Genomic DNA, 9,943 nt, shown 5'->3' with positions numbered 1-9,943 from the left:
CTTGCCGGGAGCCGGCCCCTCCCCCCGGGGTCTATCTTCCCATCGCTTTGGATTCACTTCTCCGCCGGTCCTACCTTTCAGAAAGTGGTTGTTTTTCTGTTTCCAGAATTGCTGTTCTTCTTCTCTTCGATCTGCCGATGGATTTTCCAGGAATTTCTTACTCTTGAGCTAGTTCACACTCTACCCTTAGTAATTGATCAAAATTACCATTTAAGTGTGCCTATCACTTTATGGCACCAGTGACTTCTGCTCCAGCCAAGCAGATCTTAGATGTCACTCTTCTGATTCACTTTCCTTTCAAGATTCTGGGATGGTGGTTTGCCCACAACCTTAGTTCTCTGAGGAGCTCAGAAAAAGTCACTGATTTTCAGTTTGTTTAGCTTTTTCTTGTTGTATAGGACTGACAACTTCCAAGTTCTTTACTTATCAAGGCTAAAATTGTTACTCTCATGACAACTTTTTAAACCTTTGCTTTAACTGTATTTCTGAGTATGTACTGAGTTATAATGTAAAATGTAGCTCCTGCTAAGGTTACAAAAATGTTAAGGAACAGTAGTGTGAGGCAGAAAAAATAAGACTCTGGGGCCACTTCTGTGGAGGCATGTCCCACACACTTTCATGGAACCATCCTATATATTCCAACACCTGGTAAGAAAATTCTCATTAATTTCCAGAATATATTCACTGAAAATAAGAGCAGGAAGGGTTAAATAATATAACTGGTAAACAGTGGTTTATTTATTTTTTACTACAAATGTGCTATTCAATCACATAGCATATGGCCTGGCATATCTTGAAAGATATAGACTATTAGTTTTCTGCTTTTCTGAAAAACATTTGAATTTTGACATAATTTGTTCTTTGTATTGCTTTTAGCTACAGGTAAGCTGAACATATAATCTTAATGTGAATAATTTTACTTGACACTTTGATTTGCTATTTGGGAAATATTATCTAAGTACTTCTTAATTTGCAATATTGATTTTTCTGTACCAATTTTAGTCTAACTAGATTTAGTTTAAACTTGAAAACTTATTAGTTAGAAATTAATGTTCATTAAATCATTTTAAAATGTGGCACAAGTAAATAAGGGGCTTTGGGAAGAAAAAGAAAAGAGACAAAGTTCTTTTTCATCTCGCTTCTGCATATCCTTGCCCATAAACAGGGAACAGTGTCTGAAATGTTTGTAAGTGCCTTGTATACAGTCCTTCCCTTTCTATAACTCAACTCTGACCTAACCTGTGCAAGGAAGTCCATAGAGGAAATGAATGCTTTTCATAACACAATAGAAATGCTTATAAATGTCTGTAAATGGTCTTCATAATAGCTACCTTCCAAAAGAAAAAAAAGAAAAAGTTCAGGATGAATTTCACATCGTGTTTAATTTTAAATGTTTTTATACATGTATAGATTCATAATAATATTGTGTACTTTTGGGTGCCTGAGTGGCTCAGTCGTTAAGCATCTGCCTTCGGTTCAGGTCATGATCCCAGGGTCTTGGACTTGAGTCCTGAATTGGGCTCCCTGCTCAGTGGGGAGACTGCTTCTCTCTTCACTCCCCCTGCTTATATTCCCACTCTTGCTGTCTCTATTAAATAAATAAATAAATAATGGAGGTTCCTCAAAATGTTGAAACTAGAACTGCCCTATGACCCAGCAATTGCACTACTGGGTATTTACCCTAAAGATACAAACGTAGTGATCCAAAGGGGCACGTGGATCCGAATGTTTATAGCAGCAATGTCCACAATAGCCAAACTATGGAAAGAACCTAGATGTCCATCAACAGATGAATGGATAAAGAAGATGTGGTATACATACACAATGGAATACTATGCAGCCATCCAAAGAAATGAAATCTTGCCATTTGCGACAACATGGATGGAACTAAAGTGTATCATGCTTAGCGAAATAAGTCAAGCGGAGAAAGACAACTATCATATGATCTCCCTGATATGAGGAAGTGGTGATTCAACATGGGGGCTTAAGTGGGTAGGAGAAGAATAAATGAAACAAGATGGGATTAGGAGGAACACAAAACATAGGTGACTCTTAATCTCACAAAACAAACTGAGGGTTGCTGGGGGGAGGAGGGTTGGGAGAAGGGGGATGGGGTTATGGACACTGGGGAAGATATGTGCTTTGGTGAGTGCTGTGAAGTGTGTAAACCGGGCGATTCACACACCTAAATAAATAAATAAATAAATAAAATCTTAAAAAAAAAAGATTGTGTATTTTTTTTGGTAAAAAATTTTTACAAATTTCACATTTAAGAAGTATCACAAAGTAATTTTATTCTCTGATTATTAAATGATATTATAATTTCAAAAACCAAGCAGTCCTACATTTATATCAAAACATTCAGAAATTAACATAGTAGACTGTGATTTTAGTACAATTATTGTGGCAGGTGTGGCTATTCTATCTGGAATTTTAAATCTGCTACACTATCATGCTGCAAGCAAAGGGGGATAATAAAATGATTAACCTCATAAATTAAATAAGGAAAAGAGGGAAATTGTATATAGAAATGGTACCATGATGATAAATAGTGAAAAAGAATTATGATTTCCAAAGCATCCAAATCCACAAGCTTGGCAAAAAGAAAAAAGGAAAAAAAAGAAGAAAGAAAAAAAAAGGAAATGATAACATTCATGAACAAAAATCCAAATGTTCATTAATCCTATTAGAATAAAGCATATAGTTTTAGTTCCATATTTAATCACTGATGTATATTAAAGGGCTCTCTGCTGACATATTTAAAATGATGTGCTATTGCAGGCAGTCATTTCACCACATGGTCCACAAGCTAATTTCTCATAATTTACACATTCATACTTTTGGGAATCCAGATTACTAATAACCACCTTGGGTATGTGAAAGCTACACACAGGAAACACCTGCAGAACAATCTTAGTTTCTGTAAGGAAGTGAAACCATTTATCATAAATTTATTGAAAGAAACTCAGGATGATGTTTTATATTTATAAATGCATAAAAAACTTTCTTACCTAAAGCTTTCATACACCAGATTGTCTTATTCCAACGGGTTGGCTGTGTCCTAATGTGTTTACTATTTGTTGTAAATTCAACCTCCACAGTATCACCAATGACTTCATCTCTCAAAATAATAAATATTTCACCAGGATTCTGTAAGATAAAAAATATTACCCAATTAGGGTCTTGAAAAGGTTTACCTTTACCAACAGAACACATTATATTTATTAATGACAGAATCTGTGCATGATGATTGTCTTCCACCATGTCCATATTTTCTATTATATTCAAAAATAAAATACATAAATGTGATTCTCACTACATTTTAACTTTATCAACTTGGTGTCTATTTTGTCTTCATTCCCATCTTTGGCAACTGAAAAAACAGTGAGGACACAGTTGTTCTCTTTTTGTCTTGAGCCTTCCCTGTTCTTTAGGCTCCCTTCTCTCAGGGTAATAAGCATCACTTCACAGACCTATTCTGCAACCAAATCCTTTTTTTCCTAAAATCTGTTTTCCTTCACTCTTCTAGAACTTGGTACATTTATCCATAAATGAGAGGGTTGAATAAGTTTAGCTCTAGGATCTCTTAATATTTTATTTTATTTATTTATTTTAAAAGATTTTATTTATTTATTTGTCAGAGAGAGAGCACAAGCAGGCAGAGTGGCAGGCAGAGGCAGAGAGAGAAGCAGGCTCCCTGCTGGACAAGGAACCAGATGCGGGACTCGATCCCAGGACCTCGGGATCATGACCTGAGCTGAAGGCAGCGGCCCAACCAACTGAGCCATCCAGGCGTCCCCATCTCTTAAAATTTTAGATACGAGTTTTAATGTGCAATATTTTAAACATCCAAAAGTTTTAAATTTTACCTAATAGAGGTTCTCTGGTTACTCTTTATTTGTGATGAGTATCTGTGAGAGTTACTGAGTTGATAAAGGTTATAAATCTAAAAGTATCAAGATTTTATTGAAGTCAAAAAGCTAAATCTCTGTACATAAGGCAAAAAAGTTTTTTGAAAACTCTTTTGGAAAAAAACCCAGAAAAAATAATTAGGGATAAAAAGATTGACATTAATACAGATATTATTCCTTCTTTTTGAAGGAATAAATATTTGTTAAGCATCTATGTTATACTAGGAATTATGTGAAGCACTTTTAATAGAAGGATATTTCCTTTAATCCTAATCAAAATATACACACACTGAAGCAAAAATGGAAGGCTATTAGTTTTCTCTTTTAAGAATAGGGTAGCTAATACAGAGAGTTACATTCCGAGGATTAATCAGAACTATCTATATCAAAATCTATACTCTACATTGTGCTGTTTAACCCTTCAAAATGACCAAAATGAAAATACCATTTTTATGTTTATCTCCGATAGCACCTTCAAAGTCAAACTAAATTTCAGTCTCTCACAAAATAAACAGAAACCTCATTTATATCCTCTTACAAAACTGTGTTTACCCAAGAGTCATTAACTTCAAAGTTCTCTTATTTAAAAGCTATCTCTCTAAGCATAAATCACTTACAGATAAAACTTACATCTTTAATGCTCTATACCAAAGTGTCTCTATGAATACGTTGATGTCGCAAAACTGGTTCAGCTGACACACTTCCACTTCAGGAATTTTTCCACCAGAGTCTAGTGCTCCCAAATATTTGTCTGAAGGATATTTTAAACTAAATTTCTCATCAATTACATTGCCAATGGAGGAAAGATGCCACTATTCCAGCTAACACACATTCCCACGTGTCAAGAATGTCTCCCTGTTTCTTTCCCTGTGCCTCACCAAGACACTGCTTCGTGTAATCCCTGAGGTCAGGGATGTGAGCCCCTCTAGTTCCTCACATCTGATACCTCCTCTTCACAGGACCTCATGTTTAGCTCAATTTTTTAAGTTCCTTTGTTGCTCACATCTGTCACCTTATTCCAAATCTTTAATGACTTCCTATTGACTTTGGCCCAGATCCCCAAGATCCTCTGCTTCAAAGTTCTTCAGAGCTCTCTTTCATAGGTTCGCCATGTCTTGTTTTACTTTGACCCATCCCCTCCCAAACTTAGTAAGCCTAAGCAACCTCTCTCAATGTTTTATTCACCTATCTAACTCATTCTCATTCAGAAAGGCTCACACAGGCTGCTTCTTATGCATCAGATTCCCACCTTAATAAAGGGCAGGACTCCACCTTTCAACCATTTCCAAATGACAGTTTTAAATAAAAGACAAGCATACTGACCACCCCAAATGAGGCACTGACATCTGCATTTGTACCCAGGGCCAGCTTCATGGGTGTATGACCTGTGCAGTTACACAGGCCCTCTACTTAGAAGGCCCTGCACTTGGTTTAATGTTCTGTTGTCATCACTGCCTTAAAGTGCTTATTAATTTGAACAAGGGCCTCTACATTTTCATTTTGCACCAGGTCTATTTGTACATAATGTTGGCATGCCATTTACTTCCTACTCTCCCTCCATCTCTCTACACTTATCCTCTCTGTCAAGGTCTGACTCGGGTTTCATAAGCTCCATAAATCCTCCCTAAACTTCAGCCCATAATAACTTTCTTTTTTCTTTTTTAAGATTTTATTTATTTATTTGACAGACAGAGATCACAAGTAGGCAGAGAGGCAGGCAGAGAGAGGTGGGGGTAGGGATGAGCAGAGAGCCCAATGTGGGGCTTGATCCCAGGACCCTGAGATCATGATCTGGGCTGAAGGCAGAGGCTTTAACCTACTGAGCTACCCAGGCGCCCCCCATAATAACTTTCAAAGGAATTATGGAACATTTCACACCCATATTCCTCTTTCCTAAGTCACGCCCTCTGCTCTTAATTAGTTATTTGTGTCTTTGTCTTGGCTTCCTAGCTAGATTTTCAAATCCTGAAGTATTTTTTAATTTTTTCCATATCTTTGTGGCATCTTGCAAGAATTTTGTACATAGGAGACAATCTGTACATATTTTTAAAATTTAGATGGAATAAGCCTGTTAAAACACGACATTTTAAAACTCAACACGCCCAACTCTACTCCTTACACGCCTCAGGACTCTCAGCTTCATCTGTTTCCTGCACCTCCACAGAGGAAGTGGCCTGCTCTAGGAAGGAAGGCCTGCATTATCCAGCCTTGTCCTTAACTATTATGAACATGTTAATTAAAAATATAATTGTGTGGGTACACTTAATTCAATAGAGAAAGTACTAGACACTCAAATAATCATAAATTTGGTTTTATCAGTTATGAAGCTACTATTTTGCTCTCAATCTTTCTGACTCATCTGTTTATCCCTTATTTGATTCTAAATATTCAGAGACAGAAAGAATTCTGATAATCATCACTTCCAAAGTCTGAAGTTTTGTGACATTGGTCACAAAGCTTGAGACCTAAACAAAAGAATTAGAACTTGGTCTATAATATGACATACAAATGGTGAAGTTTCTGGTTCTGCTAGGGTTGTTGTCTTTAGGCTTTAAGGATATATTATATGCAGGCAACAAAGGCTTTTTATCCCAGTGGATCATCATGACTTTTGTGCACAGACCAATGGCTCTTTCCATGTATCCATGCCTACTTTAATAGGCATGAGGTTAGCAATCATAGTTCCATGCGTTTTATTAAGCCAGAACTGTACAGGTTCCTACAGCTCACCTCTATCTGACCCATCACAGCACAGTGAGGATTAGGTTCTGGCAATTGTTCCAAATTTGGCTGTTAATTCTCACCTCCAGGATTACCTAGAAAGCTCTTAGAACTGCCAATATACAGGCCATAACCCACAGTGTTTATATCTGAATCCTTGGGGATAGGATTCAGGCATTTTTTATATATATATTTTATATATAGATAATTTCTTTGAGAGAGAGACTGAGAGAGAGAGCACAAGCATGGGAAGCAGCAGGCAGAGGGAGAGGGAGAAGCAGGCTCTCCACTGAGCAAAGAGTCTAACATGTGATTCGATCCCAGGACCCTGGGATCATGACCTGAAATGAAGGCAGCCGCTTAATAGACTGAGACATCCAGGTGCCTCCAGGCATTATCTTGCTTAAACCTCCCCTAATTGACCCTATATACAGCTTAGTTTGAGAGTCACTTGGTTAAAGGGAAAAGATGTCTTTCAGTCACTATAAAACCTTACCACCAAAGTGGTAGCCCTTTACAACACAGACATTTTAGGCACTGATACACACAATAATCTTTTGCAGCTTTTTCTGTATTTTTCAGTGAAGCCAAAGTATCAGATTTTAAGTTAAGGTTGGTTACCAAGATGGCCAAACTGTGGAAAGAGCCAGGATGCCCTTCAACAGACAAACGGATAAGGAAGATATAGTCCATATATACAATGGAATATTACGCCTCTATCAGAAAGGATGAATATCCAACTTTTGTATCAATATGGATGGGACTGGAGGAGATTACGCTGAGTGAAATAAGTCAGGCAGAGAGATTATCATATGGTTCCACTTACTTGCGGAGCATAAGATATAACATGGAGGACATTAGGAGAAGGAAAGGAAAGTGAACTGGGGGAAATTGGAGGGAGAGACAAAGCATGAGAGACTGTGGTCTCTGAGAAACAAACTGAGGGTATTGGGGGGGATGGGGGATGGGGGAATAGGTGAGGTGCTAGGCATTAAGAAGGGCATGTATTGCATGGAGTACTGGGTGTGGTGCATAAACAGTGAATCTTGGAAAACTGAAAAAATAAAATAAAATAAAATAAAAAAAGAAGTAGTTTGTGATTTGGTATGAGAAATCAGTGGGCAGTGGTGTTAGTTTCTTGTATATTATTTTAAACTGTCTCAGGGCCAAGGAACAAATGGGTAGGAGGTAATATCTGAAGGTCCCATGATTTTTCCATGGGTCCTTCAGAATCACACCCCTGCATATAGTCTAAGGGTTTCTCTAGATTTGTTGGCTACATAATCAGGTGTGCACTATGGGTTTGGAGACTCACATTACAGTAGTAGCTACAGAGATCTGTCAAGGAACAGGTCAAATAAAATGAATGCCTTTTGTAGGGAATATGCCATGTTCTAGGATTCAGATACAAAGACAATTCAATGAAATTAATATAGATCCAAATGTTGAAAAAGTCCCTAAAAAGGCCTTTCAAGGTTAAACTATAATTTCGAGAATTAAATTTGCTCAAGAAGTCAACAAGTGACTGGACTGGTTTTCAAACTGTTTCAGTCTTACCATCAGAAAAAGCAGCAGTGGGAGAATAACATAAAAATAAAGACATATCAGTTAATTAAACTCAAGGAAGTAAAAGATTCTGGGGGGCAGGAGGAAAACTGATATTGCAATAGCCAGATTCCTATCAAAAGGAAGAGGAAATGACAGATGGCAGACCTGCCTATACAGATAAAATAAAGAAAAGAAGTTCACTCCTAACTGCTTCTAAGGATGGTGTTCTTGAAGAGGAAATAATGAAGCCATTACTGCACCTGTGACCAGGGCCTGGAGAAAAAACAAAAGAGGGAGGAGGCATCAGGAAGTAAGCTACTGTACTTCCAATAGGGCCCACTGAAGAAAACATTTAGAGGATCTTAAAGCTACAGGTAAAATCCATAAAAAAGAGCAATTAGGTTCTCTGCTTGAGTATTTTGCAGTTCTAAAAAGTGATTATATAACAGTCGGTGGATATCAGAGAAGCCTCTGAAGGGGTACTGAATTCTTGATGCCATTATTAGGTGATTTGAAGGTAACCTATTATTTAGCCTTGGCATATTGACATTTCAGACCAGAAAAGTCATTGTTGTGGGGATTATTCTAGTAAGATAGGATGTTGAACACTATCTGTACCTTCTACCCACTAGATGCCAGTAGCAATCCCCCACTTATGACAACCAAAACTGTCTACAGGCTTTGCCAAATACCTTCTCGGGGAAGGAGGACAAAATTACTCCCAGATGAGAACTACCACTCTGAGGGAATTTGCCAAAGAAATTATAGAAGTTAGGACTCTGTTAATTATGGCCATTCTAACTGGTGTAATCTCAATTACACCAATTACATTTCAATGAGGTTTTGATCTGAATCTCCCTGATGGCTAATAATGATGAACATTTTTTCATGTGTCTGTTAGCCATTTGTATGTCTTCATTGGAGAAGTGTCTGTTCATGTCTTCTGCCCATTTTTTGACATGATTATCTGTTTTTTGACTGTTGAGTTTGAAGAGTTCTTTATAGATCTTGGATATTAGCCCTTTGTCTGTAGTGTCATTTGCGAATACCTTCTCCCATTCTGTGGGTTGCCTTGACTTTGTAGTAATAGACAGCACAGAGAAGCTGGTAAATAGAGCAGGTCCAGTTCTGGTTTAGATGTTATTCCAGAGGAAGAATGCCCCCCAGGTGGATTTCTTATTGGGACATAAAGTTGGAACAGACTCATTTTTACATGAATGTGTTTGGCAGGCCTAGAACTCATTGACTTCCTATTTCTCGTGATCAATTACTACACAAGACAAAATCAAAAAGAATGTGCTAGAAAAACAAATGTGCTGGCTCATAATAATAAAAAATGAAGACATTAAAACATAGCAAAGAATGCTAATCCTAGAAAAAGTAAAAGAAGAGGTCAAATTAAGTAGCAGATTTAAGCTGTTAAGACTTATCCAGGTAGTTCTCAAAGAGACAGAGAGTAACTTACATAAAAAGAACATCTGAGGCATATCTTCACTAGTACATGAAAAACAATGTTGAAGAAAATATATTTCCTCTGCTTTTAAAGTGGCACAACATTATCCAGACCTAGGAAATCCAAAATTCATGTAAAGGATCGAGGCTGGGAAAGATGAATAGGTGGAAGGATCAACACTTCCATGCTCCTGGGTCAAAAGCAGTAGCAACATTACCTGCTACCCCAGGTCATGTCGATTCTTCAGAACAGATTAGGGAACAGGGAGGGAACTTCTCTAAGAGGCAGATCCAGATCCAAGCAATTTTAT

The 9,943-nt window shown here is 37.4% G+C and overlaps 1 protein-coding gene across 3 annotated transcripts in view; it reads right to left on the bottom strand.

Moving 5' to 3' along the window:
• BANK1 (B cell scaffold protein with ankyrin repeats 1) overlaps positions 1-9,943 on the bottom strand; it is a 306,556-nt gene that overhangs the window by 216,701 nt on the left and 79,912 nt on the right. For all 3 annotated transcript variants that reach the window (XM_059376571.1, XM_059376554.1, XM_059376562.1), the window contains exon 4: positions 3,012-3,150. In XM_059376571.1, coding sequence (XP_059232554.1) covers positions 3,012-3,150 — 139 coding nt within the window. The remainder of the gene's footprint in view (positions 1-3,011; positions 3,151-9,943) is intronic.

This window comes from Mustela nigripes, chromosome 1, assembly GCF_022355385.1.
Source record: "Mustela nigripes isolate SB6536 chromosome 1, MUSNIG.SB6536, whole genome shotgun sequence".
Taxonomy (NCBI): Eukaryota; Metazoa; Chordata; class Mammalia; order Carnivora; family Mustelidae; genus Mustela; species Mustela nigripes.
Note: the sequence above shows the minus strand (reverse complement) of the source record. Positions and strands in the feature narration are given on the sequence as shown.